Source organism: Huiozyma naganishii, chromosome 9 (genome assembly GCF_000348985.1).
Source record: "Huiozyma naganishii CBS 8797 chromosome 9, complete genome".
Classification (NCBI taxonomy): Eukaryota; Fungi; Ascomycota; class Saccharomycetes; order Saccharomycetales; family Saccharomycetaceae; genus Huiozyma; species Huiozyma naganishii.
The window spans coordinates 78035-97473 of record NC_035930.1 but is presented as its reverse complement, the minus strand read 5'-3'; the positions used below and the strand labels follow the sequence as shown (position 1 = coordinate 97473).

Genomic DNA, 19439 nt, shown 5'->3' with positions numbered 1-19439 from the left:
GGTGCGTAATTGAGTAAGGGCTTTTGTGCGGAGGATTGTCTTGAATGGTTGCTTCCCTCTGTATCTCTCAAAGCAAATCTATGTACCGCAACTACCGGTACACCGTAAGATATGAATGAAAGGCTTACAACGTAGAGACTTTGGTTTCAAGTATTCAAGGGGAATTGTAAAGAGGTGATCTTTGAATGTTGTCCCAACATGAAATCACAAACCCGTCCCCCACGAACTACTACCAAACGAAACACTACCTTCCGAGGCTCTTCTCGACGCACTACTAACAACGTATCATTTACTACAGAGTCATCCGCACAGGACCCAGAGCAGGCCTTCCCAGGGTATCACCTCAATATTTTTAATATTTATGTTTTTTCAATTTCCCCGTGCCATTATATTACTTTCTTTAAAAAGCTAATAAATATTAAAAACTTATTTGAAACAAAGTTGATATATTAAAGAAAGATTAGACGCTGGTTATAGTGGTCACAGAGGATCACCACAGCAGTTCCCAAATAAAGATAAACACATAATTACCCACTTTATTATATATAGACTATGGATAACCTTAACAATTGATACTTGAAAAACTTAAACCCTTTTCAACAGCTTATGAGCGCTGACAAAGCTTCCCAAGGAACCCTCGGTAACTTCTTCCGCCCTGATCGTTAAACACACCCAGCTTAGAAAGAGTGACCTTAAGCACTGTAAGAATTGCAAGAGTGGACATCCAAGTGACCAGTGCCAGAAAATGAAGGCGAAAAAGCCGACTGACACTCTGTTAGCCCAGATTCATACAGTTGTTTTATTGGCTAATATGAATGCTGCCTTTAGCACCAATAAAAAGGAGACAACCTTAAAGCTTGAGCAATATCTAGACGGTGGTTGCACCAACCATATCACCAACGACAAAAGTCATTGATGAATTGGACGAGAGGTTGAACAAATTCAATACTGCCTCTTGAAAGAAGGTTTAGTGGATGGTTGTCAGGGATGGTGGATTTCTCCTGCATTATCAGAGCAACGAGATCATTATATCATTAACAATTTAGCTAGTAGTATATACAAGAGATAATTTTAACGGGACACACTCTTAAGTGTAAAAGCAGTGGAGAACTTTGCCAAGCTCGTATCGTGTCCCTCAGACACAGTCCCCTACAATATGTCCTAACGTGATTCTGAGAAAGAAGACGGAGCAAAGAGTAGGAACCTTCCGTTTCCAGCTGCATCTCTGTACAAATCACAGTATCCGCAAGCACTTGCATCTCTGCGTCTTTCCTCCCAAAAATGATCTCCAGTTCAATTCTTGAAAACGGCATTTTGTATATTTTCTTTCCGTCGCCAATTTTTCAATGACTCAAGAACTTTCAATAACGTTCTGTTTGATTGGAGCCAGCGGGACGAACAAACGTTAGTAACAATACAACCGTTTGCTGCACTCCCTCCGTTATCCTTTGGTATTTGAGGGTGGTAACGGCAGCTTTCTTCTTTAAGATCTTTATTGTGTACGCCCTTTCGCCTGGCTGGTAATTGTAAATGACAAAACACGCGCCATATCTGTTGGGTAGAATTTGGGATCCGATTGTGGCTATTTGTATTGGAACCACTAGTTACTACGTCTTTGAGAGGAGACGATTGAGCATAGCAAGTAAGACTGGCGGTTCTACGACTGTCTTATTGTCCCGATCAAACCATACTGAGGGATGAACGGACTCAAGCCAGACAGACAGCCGAAGATGCTTGTTCTGTCTGCAAATTCTGTCACCAGACAATTACAACTGAAGGAACAGCGTGTTAGAACGGCGTGTTCGATGTGCAGGAGGAAGAAAAGGAAGTGCGATGGGCGGGTGCCTTGCTCCTTCTGTACGAAAAATCACTACCAGTGTATATACAAGAACGCATCGCATGGCAGCACAACTAGGGAGGCATTTTCTGCGAAATCCTCTTCGTTGTATGCACTGGACTCCACAGTGGCCCCGATTGAAAACATAACAGATCAAAAAGACCAAAACTATAATCGACCGCCTCACACGAACTTGTCGCTTAACTCGCAACTGCGGCAGACATTGGAGAAATGCATAACCTCAAAGGACGAAACCGTGAAGAAAAATCTGCTAGCGTGGATGGAAAAGAGTCCGGACAGGGAAGTTCCAGCTGGTTTGGTGAACACGGATCCGAGACTGGAGCATATCTTACCTCCTAGGGATGTTGCTCTGAAACTTATAATTCTTGCCTGGAATAAAGCGTGCGTGTTATTCCGGTTTTACCACCGACCTACCATTGTGAAGATTTTAGACTCCCTGTATGACGAGGACTCGTCCGTGGCGTGGAGCAGCGCAAACGAGGCGCTCATTTACTCCGTACTGGCTGTTGGATCATTGTTCTCCCATACGAGCTCAAACACAGAGTTGACGATCTTGCAGCGATACTGTGGCGACCATGGGGGGTCCTTTTTCTCCTATTCGAAACGGTTGATCGATCTATACTGTGTTTCCGATTTGCGTACCATCCAGACCGTTTTCATGATGTCTTTATACTTACAATTCTGTGCTGATTTGAGCGCTGCACACAACCTGATTGGGATTGCTCTACGGAGCTCCATCAGGGAGGGGTACCATCTCAAGTCCTCGCTTGTGGGCCCCACAGTGATCGAAGATGAGGTGAAAAAACGGCTCTTCTGGTCTATTTACAAGATGAACGCGTACCTGACTAGTCTGTTGGGGTTTCCAACGACTCTATCTGACACACTAATCGACCAAGAGATCCCCTTGGATATTGACGATGACAGAATCACAGTTCTTGGAATCCAAGAGCCGCTTGGCACGACTGCTGGGGACACGACCCGGATCAGCAGCTGTGGTATGAACAACGAGCACACGAGACTGATGACGGTGCTCTCTCACGTGTACGAGTACACCTCCACGTTCACCCTGGGGGCGACTCTGTCCCAGGTTGATACGATCCGCGAGCACATCTCATCGCTGGAGCGCGAGATCGAGTCCTGGCGCCGCGATCTACCGGAACCCCTACGATTGGGGCACGAAACGGGGCCCTACGTGCTCCCCTGTAAGTTACTCCGGCTGGACCGGTGTCTGACCCAGCTCGTGTTGTATCGGCCCTTCCTTGGGTACGTAGTGCTGGATGCAAACTTGCACGTTGGGTTGCAATATCAGATCTCGATGGCGACCCGTTGCGTGGAGGTATCGCTTGCCATCTTGCGTACTTTTTTGGAGTTGGTAAGGGAGAAACTATTCACCGCGGAGTACTGGTACGCTATTTACAGTGTCTACCATGCATTCAGTGTTTTGTCACTGTACCGTGAGCATTCCGTTGCGGGTAGTAACTGTGAACTCCGCAAGACTGTGGAGAGTGTGTACTTGGTTGCGTTCCGTATTTTCGTGGCCTGTTGCAACGCGACGACAGTGGGGAGACACTCGCTTCTGTGTCTGCGTAGCAATTTCAAGCTGTGTGAGACGAGGGTTGTGAATGTCGGTGAGTTGCTAGTGACCGGTATTGGCCAGTCTGGCATGGAAGAGGGACCAGTTTTGCAAAGCCAGTTTGACATGAAGTCTGCCTCCCCCGGGCAACTTTACAGCAGTGACAGTGAGAACGACAGTGTCGGTGTTGTCTCCGATGGCCCCATCTTTGATTCAGAAGATGTTTTAGACACACTGTTATATTTTTTAGAGGTCTAAATATATTCCATTCATTAAAAGCAAAGAGACAATATCCGTTGAGCTTCTTCTTGCCCTTCAAGTACAGATGTTTGTATTATACAAAGTAGCACAGTATCCTTCATTTTTTTTATTATAGAGAGAGAGGAAAAGAGTCGTTAAAATTTAAATTAGACGCTAAAAATAAAATGCGTTAGTTGTCGTTAAAAGGGGGGGGTAGAAGAAAGTAGTTTATAATAATATGAATTTCCGTTTAAAAGATGGTCTTCTCTGTAGCGGGTAAGGGGATGGCCTTTGCCAATAGGTACGAGTTCTGTCTTGTGGCGACACCTGCGTAGGCGTTGTACCATGCTATGAATGCGACAACGACACCTAGAACCCCACCTGCTCTTGTGACACCGTACTTGTGTGTAAATTCCCCGATGGAAAGCAGTAGGAAAGTTATCGCCAGTAAGAAAAACAACAGGAAGAACATTACCGTTGATTTCAAAGTGCACATGGTCAAACCGAAGGTAAAGATACTCCAACCCAGCAAGTAGAACCCTAAAGCGTTTCCCAAGTCGCTCTCCTTGACCTTGTAGGCCTCCAGGATACCGAACCAGGGGATGTATATTGCTGCAAAGGACAACCAGAACCCACCGTAGGAGCACAGAGCAGTACCACCGAAAGTGTTCTCCAGAGCGATCTCCCAGATACCTGCAATCAACTGTACGAGACCACCGTAGAACATTGCCAACCCAACGACGACGTTTGGAGTGACAATCCCCTGAGCGTGGGCGTTAAACATGGACAGAACAAAAGTGGTCAACGCGAAGGCGGACAACCCCAATGGCGCAGGGTTCCCAAACCGGTGCGTGGACGCAGGAGCGAGCCCAGGCTGCAACGTACCACCGAAGGCACCGTACAGGTCAGATTTCAAGAACTTCTGCCTCCCAATGTACACGTACTCGTCGTGAGCACCGCTCGTGTAGATTCTCCCAATGGACCCATTGTCATTATCGTTCCCAGGGATCTGGTTCTCCAGGTCAGTGTTCCCACTCATGTTTTCCTTGTCAGACATTGCGCGTGTGTTATGTGCTATGTGTTATGTGTGTTAGTACTATACAGTTCAGTCTCCAGTGTATCATACCATTCCGGGAAACCACCGAGGGGGAAACAGAATCCGGTATCCCCTCGCTCCTTATATACAAAAAAATAAGAGCGAGCGTCACACAGGCGCGCACGGTGGACCCTCAATTGCCACCCAACCTCTTTCTTTTTTAGCCGCCCATCTCCGCCTTTCCCCTCCTTTTTTTACCCCAACGCCTTCCCGCCGCCGCCATTGTCTTTTACTCCAAGATCTCGCGGCGGGCCGGGCGTTCCCCCTTTGGGACGGAGCGGGGGCTCGGGGTAAAGAGCAGTCGGCGCTCCGCTCGTCCGGCACCCAGACCCCGCTACAGCACCCACTCGTCGAAGAACACGGCCTCCGCGTCGCTGTGCACGGGCGGCACCACTTTGTAGTGGTCGAAGATGGAGAACTCGTCGCAGTCTGATAGCGCCGGCTGGGTTCCCTTTGGGTCCCGCGCTTCGTTCGCTTCTACGCCACCGCTCAGCTGGTTCAGTGACTGCAGTGTCGCACGGTAGCAGTCGTGGCCCGTCTGCTCCAGCTTGTCGTCGTACAGTAGCACCTCGCACAGGGCACGGATATCGCTTGCACGTAGCTGCACGTTAGTCACCTGTGACGCGCTGATGAACTCGAGGATCTCGCCCGTGGAGGAGTAACTCTTGTGGCCAGGGACGTACTGTACATCGCGTGACTGCGTGGTGGTGTCGTCTCCAAACCCGTTGGGGAAAGTGTTCTCTGCGACAAACCTCCACACGATCGTCAGCAGGGAGTTGATGAACTCGACGTCGAGTTCCCCCTCTGTGAACCAGGGGCCACCGGTGACCTCCACACTCGGCTGTAGATTGTAGAGCATGTAGATCTTCCTGGTGGGGTACTTCACCGATTTCACGGACTTGACGTACCGTTGCGACTCCAACGATTTGAGACACTTGAGGACCACGTGCTGGTGCAGGTTGGTCCGCGCTTTGATCGTCTTGGACCATATCCCTTCTCGGCCACTCGCCTCGATGTACGAGTACACGAGGGACTCCTCGGACGACATTGCCGTTTTCTTCGCGGCCTCGCTCGCATCCACAGCTTGGAACTTCAACTCGTTGTTCTGCTTCACGAGCTTGATCAGGTTGTGGTCCAGTAACTCCTGCACAATCATCATCAGGTCTCCAAGCGACTTCACGAGGGGTAACAACGTCTGTAGTTCCTTCTGCGTGTACATCTTGGGGACTCCCGCTACAGATCCCAGCATCTTCGTGTGCAACTCTCGGGCGTGGTCGCTCAGCTGTGGTCCCAGGGGACTGCCGCCACTACCATCGATCAATCCACCTACTAATGCACTCATCAAGGGCGGGGGAAGGGGGGCGGAGGCAGTTGCTGTTATCGTATTGGGCACTTGGCAACTGCAGCCCCAACAGCTCATCTCGAAATTTTTTTTTTTTGTTCGTAGGTATTTTTTTTTTCTACACTACTTAGTACATACTCTTCCATCACTTCCTCTCGATGACAATGAACTTCAACGCGAGGTACCCAACAACGGCAAAGAAAATGTTGAACGCAACAAGCACACGGATGTCAAACACCATGTTCTGCGTCAGAAACCCAAAAGTGCTCAAGATCGTAGCACCGGGCACTTCTATATTCAAACCGTATTTCTTCTCCCTTAACATCAGCGTCTTCACCTCGTTGATCAACAACGACTCGTAACTGTAGTAGAAGATGGAAAAGTTCTTCAAGTATCGGAACGCAGCGTTCGTGATGTCGTGCGTGTTGATGAACAGGCCGCTGAACAGCAACGAACCAAGAAGCACAAGGACACTAAGGATGATCGAGTTGTTCAGATCCTCAAACACAATACCAATAGTCAGAATCTCCAATGATACACCCACATTGAACAGAATCAAAATCAAAATGCACTTGTAGAATGCGCCTGCAGTGTAATTTAGTTGCACTAGAGGGTACACTATCATCACCATCAACACAGGTGGGATCACCCGTAGAGGTAATATATCACATATGATCTTGGACAAGTAGTAAGCGGCCGGCCCATAGTAATTGTTGGACCTCTCCTTCAAAAAAATTATCCGCTCTACAGAGAAAGAACTCAACCCAGTGAAAGTGACAAACCCGAAATACGTCAAGATAAAGAAAAATAACCCCATCCTGTTCTGGAACCCACTGATATCATTGCTCACATGGTAGTACAACACCCCGAGGAACAAACTTAGAAGAGCGGTCAACAGATAGTTTGCCATCAACAGTTTCGGGTTCCGGTAGATGTTCTTGAAAGTCCTTGAGCACAAAATCGATAACTGTTGTAGGAAAGTAGCAGGCTTGCTGGATTTAGGTATCAAAGTCATATGGTCGCCCTGCGAATCCTGGACCAACTTGATCTCTTGCATCAACTCACCGAAATATGGACCGTCCCTAAAACTTTCATGCAATTTTTGCACTTGTAGCATGTTGGCAGCATCTTCAGAGTCCCCCATCGCCAACTCGTCATCCGCCAATAGACTGCGGATCTCATCCCTATGAACCGCATAATGCTCCCACTCATTCTGGATACCAGAATCAGAGTTCCCATCTGGGGATAACATGTTAGAGAGTGTGTGACCTTCTTCACCACCCGCTTTCCGCTTCTTAGCTTTCAACTTGTTTGTCGAATCGAAGGTGATGTCTATCAGGTAATCCGCGATGTTGTAATTGGTCGGGCATTTGTACCCGTTGTTGAGCAGGAATTCGTTGACTCGAATAGCATCACCAGAGTAAATCATCTCCCCGTCACTAAGAAGAACCAACTTATCAAACAAATTGAAAATGTTGGATCTGGGCTGATGGATCGACAGGACAAGAGTTCTGTTATAATTTTTGGCAAGCCTCACAAGACACTCTATAACGTTGTTTGCGTTGTTCGCATCCAACCCCGAAGTCGGCTCATCCAAGAACAGTATCGCTGGAGAGGTGACCAATTCACAAGCGATAGAGACACGTCTCTTTTCACCTCCACTAATACCTCTCTCGAAATCGTTCCCAATGATCCTATCCTTTATGTCCATTATTCTTAATTCCTCCAAGACACGATTCACACGCTTACGTTTCGCAGTGAAGGGCATCGACCTTGGTAATCGAAGAAGGGCACTGTTTAAGACGGTCTCATAGACGGTCAAAGTGGGGAGTAAAAAATCGTCTTGATCGACAAACCCGATCATCTTGGAATACAGCTTATTCAAAATACTGTGACCATTTACTGCAATCGTGCCTTGAACACGGCCAGTTTTACGCTTCATTGCCAATATATCAAGTAGCGTAGTTTTCCCTGCACCGGAGCCACCCATGATAGCTAGCATTTGACCTGGTTTAACCATACCTGTGATGCTATTCAATACTTTCTCCTCTATTTTGGAATCTTTAGCCCCCGGGACATCGTAACTGATATTTTCAAAGGACAAGGTAGTCAATACCTGTGCCCTCAAGAAATTCTCCCCATCGTCACCGGAGTTATCACTACCGGATGTTGAATACAGTGATCCATTTTTGAAAAATGGTGAGTTCGAGATGTAAAAAATGGCTGCTGTCACAAGACCCAACAGGGACAGAGAGGTCAATGTCAATGCAACTTTCGCCTCCCAGCTCATGTACCCATTCCCCGCATCAGGAGGGTTGTAACCTGGAATCTCACTATAATGCAGACATTCCCCGGACTCACACTTCAGCTCGATGCAGGGGTCCCCGAAAACTGTAGATATCAGGTCGTCCATTGCGGGCTCATTAAACTTGCACTCTCTGTTATCGAGATCACAAGTGAAGTCACCGGGTCCTCTCACTGTCTCTGTTAGAAATTCGCCTATATCGATGGATCCATTGGCCCCGCATAGCATGGTCCCCGGGATACACTGACACCTTGCATCCGCGCACGTGTAATGCGAGGTATTAGTTGCCAGGTCGTACTCAAAGGTACAGTTATCCAGGCCACAGTAGAAACTCTCCACCCGTTCTATCCAGAACTGGAAGTTGCACTCACCCCCAGCTTTGTCACATGAGAAGGTCACCTGTGGGATCTTCCCCTTCAAGACTTCCAATATTTTCTCGTTGACCACATCGCAACCTTGGTACAGTTTATTGACAATCATCCCCTGCTTGTAGCAAGTACCGCTGACGGTTGGGTCCGGCATGAATGCATCGCAAACTGAGTCCAGCTCACAGATATTACAGTTGATCCCCCCCCACCCGTCTTCACAGTCACATCGATTGGTAGTGTCGTTTCTCAGGGGCCTTTTATCGTTCCCGTCTGAAAGTGCCCCACAGAGCGGTGCAGAACAGTCGTCACCGGCAAACCCGTCTATACACTCGCACCTGCCGTTATATTCGTTACAAGTCGAAAATTGCTTACACTCGAATATGGGGAGCATGCAGTTGAAACACGGTGGACATTTGTCGCCGTCTTGTTTGGAAACAGGACCCTCTTGCACGGTCAAGAAGGACAGTTGCTTCTCGAGTTCGGCGGCGTAGATACCGTTAATTCTTCGACTGATATCGAAAATATCGAAATCCTGTGCTAGCACAGACTTGACCAGCACCGTGCTGCACAAAACCACCAAATGTAGAGCCCACCGCACCATAAATCTATTCCTCATCGTACGGCCTATTCGCAAACACCAGTTCAAACGTGAATCCCAGACCTACAAAACGTAGAGTTCAAACTCAACCAATAGTAATAATAACACTACCCCCACTGGATGTGTAGTACCACTAACGATTGCCCATCCAACTGTCTGTCTGTCTTGCAACTCTACTACCCTTACATTGAACTGGCCCATCTTTATCAACTCATGTCAAGGGAAGAGGGGTACCCGGGCAGAGAAGGCAGCCAAAGATGGAGGCGGGGGAAGTCAGCAAAAATCAAAAACCAAACAAACACGTGATACGCACGTGCCGTTATTTCCAGGTCACGTGAAATACATGTGACCTGGAAAAAAACTGGGTTTTTTCCCTCCGCCCAGACACCCACTTCTTGCGGCATCCTATAACCCTTCTTGCCTCCCTGAGTCCGGGCAACCAACCGAAAGAGGAAAAAGGGCTGCCGGTCACTTTAGTGGAAGCCACCCGTCCGTAGGGGAAGCCCGATCTCCAGGGGTCAAAGCGTGTAGCGGTATTTTCTTGGAGATTCCTCTTTTTTCGCTTTCTTCGCTCACTGTCGTGACACCATTTGATGCCACGTACAAGCAGTTTCAGCCTACCACACACACACTACCAGCAGCAGCAGCACTAGTAGTAGAAGTTTCTGGAAACGCCAACAGCCCACTGTGTAACAAGCCCTCTCCCACCAACTGGACACCCTCGGAGACACGCTCACAGGGCAACGGTCAACAGCAACAAACGCAGCAACGCACCTCGCTCTCCCTGTGTAGAACACAACGGATCATCACCTTTTTTCTTGCGCTCTGAGGCTCATGCCGCACTTTCTCTTGTAGAGAGAGAGTCAGATTATATATAAGGTTGCTGAACATTACCAATTGGTTTCCCGTTATTGCTAGGTGTGGTTTAATTTTTACGTTATTTAGGGCTCAATTGACATTCTAACTCTTGCTTCTTCTGTTCTTGTTCTACCAACCTGCCACACACAGTAACCACCCAATAGAAAATGTCTCTATCTTCTAAGCTATCTGTCCAGGACTTGGACTTGAAAGACAAGCGTGTCTTCATCAGAGTTGACTTCAACGTCCCATTGGACGGTAAGAAGATCACCTCCAACCAGAGAATCGTCGCCGCGTTGCCAACCATCAAGTACGTCTTGGAAAAGCAACCAAAATACATCGTCTTGGCCTCTCACTTGGGTAGACCAAACGGTGAAAGAAACGACAAATACTCCTTGGCTCCAGTCGCCGCCGAATTGGAAACCCTTTTGGGTAAGAAGGTCCAATTCTTGAACGACTGTGTCGGCCCAGAGGTCGACGCCGCCGTCAAGGCCGCTGCCCCAGGTTCCGTCATCCTGCTAGAGAACTTGAGATACCACATCGAGGAGGAAGGTTCCAGAAAGGTCGACGGCCAGAAGGTCAAGGCCTCCAAGGAGGACGTCGAGAAGTTCAGACACCAATTGTCCTCTTTGGCCGATGTTTACGTCAACGACGCCTTCGGTACCGCCCACAGAGCCCACTCTTCCATGGTCGGTTTCGACTTGCCACAGAGAGCCGCCGGTTTCCTATTGGAAAAGGAATTGAAGTACTTCGGTAAGGCCCTAGAAAACCCAACCAGACCATTCTTGGCCATCTTGGGTGGTGCTAAGGTTGCCGACAAGATTCAATTGATCGACAACTTGTTGGACAAGGTCGACTCCATCATCATCGGTGGTGGTATGGCTTTCACCTTCAAGAAGGTCATTGAAAACGCCGAAATTGGTGACTCCATCTTCGACAAGGCCGGTGCCGAGATCGTTCCAAAGTTGGTCGAAAAGGCCAAGGCCAAGAACGTCGAAATCGTCCTACCAGTCGACTTCATCATCGCTGACGCCTTCTCCGCTGACGCCAACACCAAGATTGTCTCCGCCAAGGACGGTATCCCATCCGGCTGGCAGGGGCTTGACAATGGTCCAGAATCCAGAAAGCTTTTCGCTGAGACCATTGCCAAGGCCAAGACCATCGTCTGGAACGGTCCACCAGGTGTCTTCGAATTCGAGAAGTTCGCCGCTGGTACCAAGGCCATGTTGGACGAAGTCGTCAAGTCCTGCTCTGCCGGTAACACCGTCATCATCGGTGGTGGTGACACTGCCACCGTCGCCAAGAAGTACGGTGTCACTGACAAGATCTCTCACGTCTCTACCGGTGGTGGTGCCTCTTTGGAATTGCTAGAAGGTAAGGAATTGCCAGGTGTCTCCTTCTTGTCTGAAAAGAAATAAATGATCATGCCCTTGAACCGTTTTGATATATAGATTTAGATATATACATCAACTGTCTTCTATTAGAAAAAAGCTTTTATCCGCATTATTATCTGGATATTAAGACACCATTATATGAGTGAACCTTTTTTTATTATTATGAGTGGTACCTCTATGCTACTGTGTTCTTCTCGTTGAGTTTAGTCATCCAGAGTCCCTGCTCTCTTTCCTCAGGCGGAATTCGAGGCACGTCCAACGTGTCAAATATGACACCCTCATCAAAGCTCTCTAGTTTTTGACCGCCCTTGAAAAGTCCGTGCTGTGTCAGTTTGTAACCCATTTTGGCGGCACGCAATCTAATCCATCTGTTGAACTCACCAGATCCAGTCCATTGAATCCTGGCTGCACCTAGTTCAGACCATTTACAACAGAAAAAATCAAGTCTCCTGCACGGATTCTCCGACTTTTTGGAACTTGAGGACATGAAATTATCACAAGGTTTCAAATGCAAGTATTGCCCCGCTCGAAGTAGTTCTTCGCTCCTATACTGATGCTTGGTTAATTTCACTCCAAGATAATATTTATGTATGTGTCGATCATTGCCAAAATGATTCTTTGCAGGGAATGGAAGCTCGCACTTATCAAAAATACCCTTCAACTTAGATTTAAACTCATCAAATAAATCTGGGGTTAATTGTAAGATGCACTGAATGTAGCCCCTACTGTGCAACAAGGACACAAGCCTCTCGAATATTTCTGCTATCACTACCAAATTGTCACAGTTCTCCTTAAAAAACAGTAGGTCGATATCACCACACGTCTGAGAACCACGGTTGTAACTTCCTTGCAATTCTACCTGGCAATCTGGATCAATTTCAGAAAGACACTGTTTCACTACTGAGAGGTGCTTTTCACACTCTGTTCTAGATATCTTGCGCGACCAGTCCTCAAAGTAGGACCAACCAAGTAACGATGGCCAACCGCTGACAAACTCTTGCGGCGAACCGCGCAGTACATCTGTAAAGCTCGTGTATTGTAATGCTAGCCATCGTTTGGCCGTGTGAGTGCCAATCCCATGGCAGTTTGTAAAATATTCTAACCTCTGATCAAGTTCACTGGAGTCGTCCAGGCCGGGCAGAGTGCCAGACGCCAAGATAGTTTGTATTTTTTTGGCGATGCTTGGCCCAATGTTAGCTAGCTCAAGTTGTGCTTGTTCCCCAGACTTAATTTGGAAAGGGCATTTTTCAATCGATGCCTTTGCCAGTTTGTACCCTCGGCTCCGGAAATGATCCCCTTTAATGTCATACTTCTTGTATAGGCGTTGCATAGCATCTATCAATTGTGAGTTCATTCGCGGGATTTCTGTCAATCTAACGTACTTTTCGTTTGCTTTAATCACCGGGGGGTCCGGAATCACAGAAGGTGCGGGCATGGGTGAATTACTGGATGGGCTCATCTCTACAAAACCCTCTATATCTGTCTCACTTTCACTGTGACTTGTTTTTGTATCCTTCATTTCAGCCGTACATGCTGGAGAAGGTTGCTCAGAGTTAGCACTACTTGACGGAAAATTTTCTTGTGTCTCATCATTCTCCAATGCAGATGTGTCGATGAGCGCTATGTGTGCCACATTAAGCTCTCCCTTAGCTATCCAGTCGCTTACTGAACTGACGTTTAAGCAGGGTAAATCGTGGTCGAAGATGAACTGCCACACAGCATCGTAGTCCAGCTGAAACTCTTTTCTGAAGTACTTTTCATCTCTCAGCTTGTAGTCTTCTGTGACGTACGAATCGTTAACCAAGACTAGTATTTTACCATGTACTTCACTCATCCTTTCGATGACATGTCCGCCATTATCTTCAATTAACTTTGTTATGAATTGAAGGGCAGCAGTGCTGGCATTTGGTAAAATCAAGAACTTGACACCGTCAAAAATCATACGGACCCCTTAAGCATCGTCAATCTTTTAGTGAGTTGACGGAAAACAAGGACTCATCCACCAGTTGCGATGTTCTCGCTTACGTTACAAGGTACTTTTTATACAAGGCTGTTTTGGATGCAAGAACCTCAAAACTGTACTTACAAGTACCCTTTCCCTAAAGCGACGACACGAAAAAAAATCTACACAAGCATAAATGTTCACACACTTCTATACCAGCCCCTAGTTTATAATATTAATGATTACAGGGTAAGGACCGGCTCAAACTGGTGCAATTATTCTCTGCTAGAGTAGGAAACTTCAAACAAAGTAGAAGAACCATCCAGTAACCAAGTCCCGAAGGGCTCGAAAACTGGGATATCTATCCCCATAAATTGGCTAGTTAATTCACACGGAAACGATACAGACTCTGCATGGTTATTTACGAACCGTAATTGAAAGAAGAGCAAAGCGCCATGAAATCAGCAAAGAAAATAAGTCGCTTCGTTTTATACTAAAAAAATTTTCTGAGCTTTTTCAGTTATTTTTTTTTCATGTAAAATAATGGTGGGTGTACAATACATCAAAGAAACATACACATGGATAAATAGAATTAGGTCATTCAAGCGCTATGTTTGTTACGTGTCTCTCAGCGAAACGAACCTGTTTATCAGTGTCTAGCTCATTATGCGTCAATTTTGTTATTGTAATAACGCGGTTGATCGAAGACATGGTAAAAATGGCCTCTTTGACCGTCGCCTTTGAAAATATCTGGGAACTTAATTTGATCGTTAATTGGCTCAGACGTATGTTGCGAGTCGTATATCGTGCTCCCCGCATGCGCCAATTCTTCATTACTCAACACTTCAAATTTACCAACTTGTAATTCCGTGTCTGTAATCGAGCCTCTGGCGACACGTGCGTAACCGACTCTGTTTAACTTCTTGTACAAGATATATTCGCACCATCTATCATCGTCACTAGGGTCAATATCGTGCATACCTGAAGTCTCGCTGACATACGTGTTGTAGTTCCCCTCGTGTGGATCAGTGACCAGATAACTCAACAGAATAGTTGGGCGGGTCGTGGAGCCCATTAGTGCAGCCAACTCCTCAGATTGTAACCTTCTATCCTCCTCATCCTCCTCTTGTCCACTATGGAAAACGAAAACGTCCACCAGCACATCGTCGTATGTGCGTAGTGTGGCATGTATGGCTGGGGCGAGCTCACCAACGGGGGACGATAGTAGGTAATGAGTGGAGTTCACAATAGGGAACTTGGATAGCAAGACGCACCCCCAAGTGTGCTTGTTTGGACCAGGGCCGAAGTCTGCGTACATGTTCAAGTCATGTGCCATTTTGTTTGTCAAATCTCTGTTACCCATGACAATTCTTTGCGTATCAGTTTCTAGCAACCCGACAACGTCCAATTCCATCTCGCGAAGTAACTGCGTCATACGATCCTCCGAGGCCCACATATCGTTATCCAAGCCGAAATGGATAGTCCAGATACCAGCTGTGATCAGTTTATTCTCCGGATGGTAAGGTTGTGGGGTCCCCAACGGTTTGATTTGATACGTGAAGTACCCAATCAAGGAAAGTCCAAGAACCGTGTAAAATGCGATCGATTTGCACAGTGTACTTGTGGAGTAACGAGAAGTACCAGCACGAGAAACACAAATACCAATGACAATCAACGCGGAAGATATAGCCAATACAAGTTCGCTCCTCTCTCTGAGCAACCACCCACCTGGTACAAACGCATACGCGACCACCCAGACATGTGCTAGCACAAAGAAGTTGTAGAGCACAAAGGAGAGAGTGAACCACATGACTCCTGTGACTGATATCATTGTCTCTAAATAGGTTGGAACAATCCACAAAATTGACACAATGTAGGGAATGCCACCGAAGATGAATTTATTCCATTCCTGGATTTCCTTGATGGACATAACCGCCGTAGAGGTGATGAGCAATAAAACAGGGACGGTACTCGAATTGAAAAATTTGGGGGATGTGGCGGTGGCCAGAAGCATAAGTGCACAAACCAATGAGGACCATGGCCATTGCAGGGGCCCCTGGTGGTCACCATAACCTTCCCAACACCAGTAGATCACGGTGGATGCGTCTGTCAGTAATTGATGAATACTGTAGAACAATGCGCCAAAACCTAGGGAAACTAGTAACTTCTTACCAAAGCCGTACGTTGGACGGGGCGTGTCCCCTTTCGTATCCGTGGATGTTCCCGGCTGTTGTTTGTGGATTGCGTTTGTGTAGGGTGACAATAGACCACCGATGAGGACGATCACTAGCCCAGTCTTGTTGTACCCGTTGTTGTCGCCATTGAAGATGGCCCAAATCGGGTTGTTAGAATAGAATGTCATTTTGAAGACGACAGAGGAAGTCAATCCCAAAAGGAAGGCCACTGCAAACTTCAGCGAGACTTGCTTAGTCTTGATGGATCTCAGTTGTTGGACAAAACTTGCCACTGCGACAATATTACCGAGTGAGACGACGACTAGCCTGGTCTCCGGTGTTTCGACGAGGTACGCATTGACAGTGATCAGCCCGCTTATCAATGGTCCCAAAGTAAATAGAACGTTTGGTAAACCTGGCATGGCGAGGATGAAACATCCCGCTGTACCAAAGATGGCGATTTCAAACCCGGAGATACCCATGTACCACAGTGGGAAATACCACACCATGCAGTACAGAGAAGTGACTCCAGACCAGAAAATGAAAAAGTTCAAAGTGTTCACAAGCAAGTATAAACATGTGTTGACGGGTCTAGGGGGGTTGGCCATCTGTTTTTTCGTCCCCATTTTTACAGGTGTCACTTTGATCACCGATTCAGCGGTTGGTTGCAAAATGATATCAAACGCTTTGAAATCGTGGTAGAGCAACCCGTCGAAGGCCACGTCCAAGAGGATCAGAGACCATTCGAAGTAAGCGTAGATCGAATAGGCGCCGGGGACATGGAGGACCTGATGTTGGTAGTACCAGTAAAGCATGGGCACCAGCAACCCGAAGAAAGTGGTCGCGACGAGCGCCTTTGCCCCTTTGTAGGGCGACTTGCGGGTCACGAGGATATCGTAGGGTAATGTGAGCACGATGTACGAGATCATGAAAATGTCGTGGATGTCGTGATCGTCTGTCGAGGTGATGTAGACCCACCCTCCACAGGTGACAGTTCTGATGGTGGCCACGACACACGTGACCACGTCACCTGTGGTGTACAGCCCGCCCAAGAGGAGCAGGAACCTGGGGAAGGCGGTCAGGGCAATCAGAATCTGGAAGATCGATCTCTCTGGGTACCTGTCTCCGATGGTGGCGGAGACACTGGGGAACCATTCGTCTGGGTACCCGTAGTGTGCATTTTCGACAATTTTGTGGAAGTGTAAAGCGCATCCTGTGGCCAACGCAGCTAGAAACGCACTACACGCACAGACAGTGTGCACCAATGGGATCACTTTCCCACTGACAGTAACCATCGAAGCCGTGTGTGTGTGTGCTGTCAAAACTTACCGCTGTTGTTGTGATATCAAGTGCATTAAGAATCTATATAACGTGCTTTTCTTTTACGTTTTTGTTCCTGCAAAAATTTTCAAGACTAATTTTTCTCCGAGGCGAGAGCGAGAGCGAAAGAAAGCGACACCAGTTGCCCCCTGTCCTCCCATTACAAGCAAGATCTCTCCGCTACACGCAGAACGCTCACCCACCTGTGTCTGCACTACTGAGTAAAATCCTCGAGGAAAGCAGGAAAGAAAAAAATATATATATATATACAGACAAAACGTCTACACCTTCAAAACAAGACCCACACTACACCACCGACACAGCCATGTCTAGAACCACACCCGAAGGTGCCAGGGACAGTTTCACCCTCAAGACGCTGACCGCGTACCACCTGCTATCGCAGCGGGAGCAAATGTGCGACCTGTTCTACCTGGTGTCGCCAGAGACCTCGACGCCCACGACCACCACGGCAGACGCTCGCACGAGTGCCACCCTGACGCCCCCAAGCGAGCTCGTTTCCAGATTGAGGCAGCAACTGAGCGACATACAGGCGTGAGAGAGAGTGTGTGTCTCCTGCTTATATAGATCGACCCATATACGTGTGTGTACCTTACGTACTGTGTGAACGAACCGAGAGCAGAAGAAGCCGGATCCGGCCGTGTTTCCCGCGGAAGAAGCGGAGGTGTCCGGGTGTTTCCCGCGGGAGCCCTGTCCCGCTCTCGTCGCTTTTGTCCGTTTCCCCTTTGGGACACGCTGTTGCGGGAAATTCTGCTTTTGTCTGTGTTTATATTTCCCGCTTCGGGCCCGCGCGCGCAGAGCCCGGCGCGGCGATGAGCTCTTTTTTTCGAGAATTTGGCTTTTGTCCGCTGTCTGTTTTGGTTTGTCCCGGTACACTGTCCCTTTGGGGAAAAGGCCGCACCCGCGCCTGTTATGGCATCGCCCCGATCGGGACACGCCGCAGACAGAGCGAATTAGGGCACGCAAAGTGCGGTGGGTGCCAATTTCTGGTCGGTTTTGGGAAACGTGCAAACAAATCTGCGAGCGAAGACTCTTTTATCCGGCGAACAACAATACCACACGGGCCTCAGCCAGTGTTTATTTAACGAATCGCAGTAGCGCCCGCTGTTTTTCCCTCTGCGTTTTTCCCTCTTCTTTTCCGGCTCTTTTTGCGTCGTTCTCACTCTGTGTCCATCGGTTCCAAATTCCCTCTTTTTTCCCTTCCCTCTTGATAAAAGGATTATATAAAAAGAAAAAATTTGGATAGTTCGTTATACGAAACCTATAAAGAGCATTGATAAGTTGCTTTGTTACCAAATTTTCTTTCCTTCTCTCTCTCTCTCTCCATATAGAAGAAGATTAGCGGAAAAAATATTTTTTCTTTTAGTTCTTTTGTTTTTCCACTCCATACCAAAACAACTACATCCAACTATTTGAAAATAATGATGACTACATTGCCAGGTGGTGTTATTCTAGTCTTTGTCCTAGTCGGTTTGGCCTGTGTTGCCATCGTTCTAACCATTCTGTACAGAAAATGGCAAGAAAGACAGAGAGGTCTACAAAGATTCTAAGCAGTCGATATTGAAGAGGAAGACGGAGAAGCAAAGCATCTTTAAATAATAATATACCCACTTCTCCCCTTCCTTCAAATCTAGCTCTTTGTTTCCCACTCTCTACTCCCTTTTTTTTTTTGTTAGTGCAATGCTGGTGTGAGTTTCGTTTGCAAGAAACAATTATACTTTCCTCTCCCCTCTACTGCTTTTTTCTTTCTTTCTTCTATTAATGAAATTACTTCTACCTGTTCTACTTTTCAATTAATTCTGGGGTATCTTCTTTTGACTCTTGGTTGTGCGGGAGCTCAAATATAGACCAGAATTTTTTTCCCTCCCTTTTTTCCATTCAACCATCCCATGTGTGTGTGCGTGCTATAACGGCTTGTGTTTGCAACTGCGTGTTCCAACTGTGGAAAAAAAAGTGACTTTTGAGGATGATGGGACACCTGGAATGTGTGTGTTACTTTCTTTTGTTTCCAGCGTGTTCCTGATTCTTTCTTCTGCTCTATCTTTTTTTTCTCGTACGGGTTGTTCATGCGTTGCTCGCTGTTGTCTACTGTTTTAAACCTGGTGTTTTTTCTTTCCCTCACCCCCGGTCAAATCCTTTTCTATCTGCTGACAGGCTTCTCTTACGGAAACTTTACATGGTAAGGTAGATGGAAGGAAGGTTAGGCTTGGTGATGTGTGTGTTTTACCATCCTTTCTGTTGAAGAAAGAGAAGTACTCAGCTTTGTTGGGTCTTTTCTTTTTCTTTTGAACTTTCCTTTCTATTCTTCCTTTGTGAAGCGACACTATTGACGCTTGACAGTCGAGAGAGATTA

At 47.2% G+C, this 19439-nt stretch overlaps 10 protein-coding genes across 10 annotated transcripts; 5 read left to right on the top strand and 5 right to left on the bottom strand.

Moving 5' to 3' along the window:
- Positions 1-1530: 1530 nt before the first annotated feature.
- NCE101 (Nce101p) lies at positions 1531-1701 on the top strand (the record flags this gene model as incomplete). The annotated part of the gene is made up of 1 exon (XM_022609726.1): positions 1531-1701. One exon carries the CDS (start codon positions 1531-1533, stop codon positions 1699-1701), a length of 171 nt encoding a protein of 56 aa, XP_022466093.1.
- On the top strand, positions 1698-3689 carry KNAG0I00560 (uncharacterized protein; the record flags this gene model as incomplete). The annotated part of the gene is made up of 1 exon (XM_022609725.1): positions 1698-3689. One exon carries the CDS (start codon positions 1698-1700, stop codon positions 3687-3689), a length of 1992 nt encoding a protein of 663 aa, XP_022466092.1.
- A 232-nt stretch (positions 3690-3921) lies between these two features.
- On the bottom strand, positions 3922-4728 carry ADY2 (Ady2p; the record flags this gene model as incomplete). The annotated part of the gene is made up of 1 exon (XM_022609724.1): positions 3922-4728. One exon carries the CDS (start codon positions 4726-4728, stop codon positions 3922-3924), a length of 807 nt encoding a protein of 268 aa, XP_022466091.1.
- Positions 4729-5101: 373 nt separating this feature from the next.
- On the bottom strand, positions 5102-6109 carry RPC34 (DNA-directed RNA polymerase III subunit C34; the record flags this gene model as incomplete). The annotated part of the gene is made up of 1 exon (XM_022609723.1): positions 5102-6109. The coding sequence occupies one exon, from the start codon at positions 6107-6109 to the stop codon at positions 5102-5104; it is 1008 nt and encodes a 335-aa protein (XP_022466090.1).
- A 145-nt stretch (positions 6110-6254) lies between these two features.
- On the bottom strand, positions 6255-9398 carry ADP1 (putative ATP-dependent permease ADP1; the record flags this gene model as incomplete). The annotated part of the gene is made up of 1 exon (XM_022609722.1): positions 6255-9398. The coding sequence occupies one exon, from the start codon at positions 9396-9398 to the stop codon at positions 6255-6257; it is 3144 nt and encodes a 1047-aa protein (XP_022466089.1).
- A 1007-nt stretch (positions 9399-10405) lies between these two features.
- On the top strand, positions 10406-11656 carry PGK1 (phosphoglycerate kinase; the record flags this gene model as incomplete). The annotated part of the gene is made up of 1 exon (XM_022609721.1): positions 10406-11656. The coding sequence occupies one exon, from the start codon at positions 10406-10408 to the stop codon at positions 11654-11656; it is 1251 nt and encodes a 416-aa protein (XP_022466088.1).
- Positions 11657-11807: 151 nt separating this feature from the next.
- POL4 (DNA-directed DNA polymerase IV) lies at positions 11808-13574 on the bottom strand (the record flags this gene model as incomplete). The annotated part of the gene is made up of 1 exon (XM_022609720.1): positions 11808-13574. One exon carries the CDS (start codon positions 13572-13574, stop codon positions 11808-11810), a length of 1767 nt encoding a protein of 588 aa, XP_022466087.1.
- Positions 13575-14238: 664 nt separating this feature from the next.
- CWH43 (Cwh43p) lies at positions 14239-17043 on the bottom strand (the record flags this gene model as incomplete). The annotated part of the gene is made up of 1 exon (XM_022609718.1): positions 14239-17043. One exon carries the CDS (start codon positions 17041-17043, stop codon positions 14239-14241), a length of 2805 nt encoding a protein of 934 aa, XP_022466086.1.
- Positions 17044-17393: 350 nt separating this feature from the next.
- HTL1 (Htl1p) lies at positions 17394-17624 on the top strand (the record flags this gene model as incomplete). The annotated part of the gene is made up of 1 exon (XM_022609717.1): positions 17394-17624. The coding sequence occupies one exon, from the start codon at positions 17394-17396 to the stop codon at positions 17622-17624; it is 231 nt and encodes a 76-aa protein (XP_022466085.1).
- Positions 17625-18507: 883 nt separating this feature from the next.
- On the top strand, positions 18508-18636 carry KNAG0I00480 (uncharacterized protein; the record flags this gene model as incomplete). Its single annotated transcript, XM_022609716.1, has 1 exon — positions 18508-18636. One exon carries the CDS (start codon positions 18508-18510, stop codon positions 18634-18636), a length of 129 nt encoding a protein of 42 aa, XP_022466084.1.
- Positions 18637-19439: the final 803 nt, after the last annotated feature.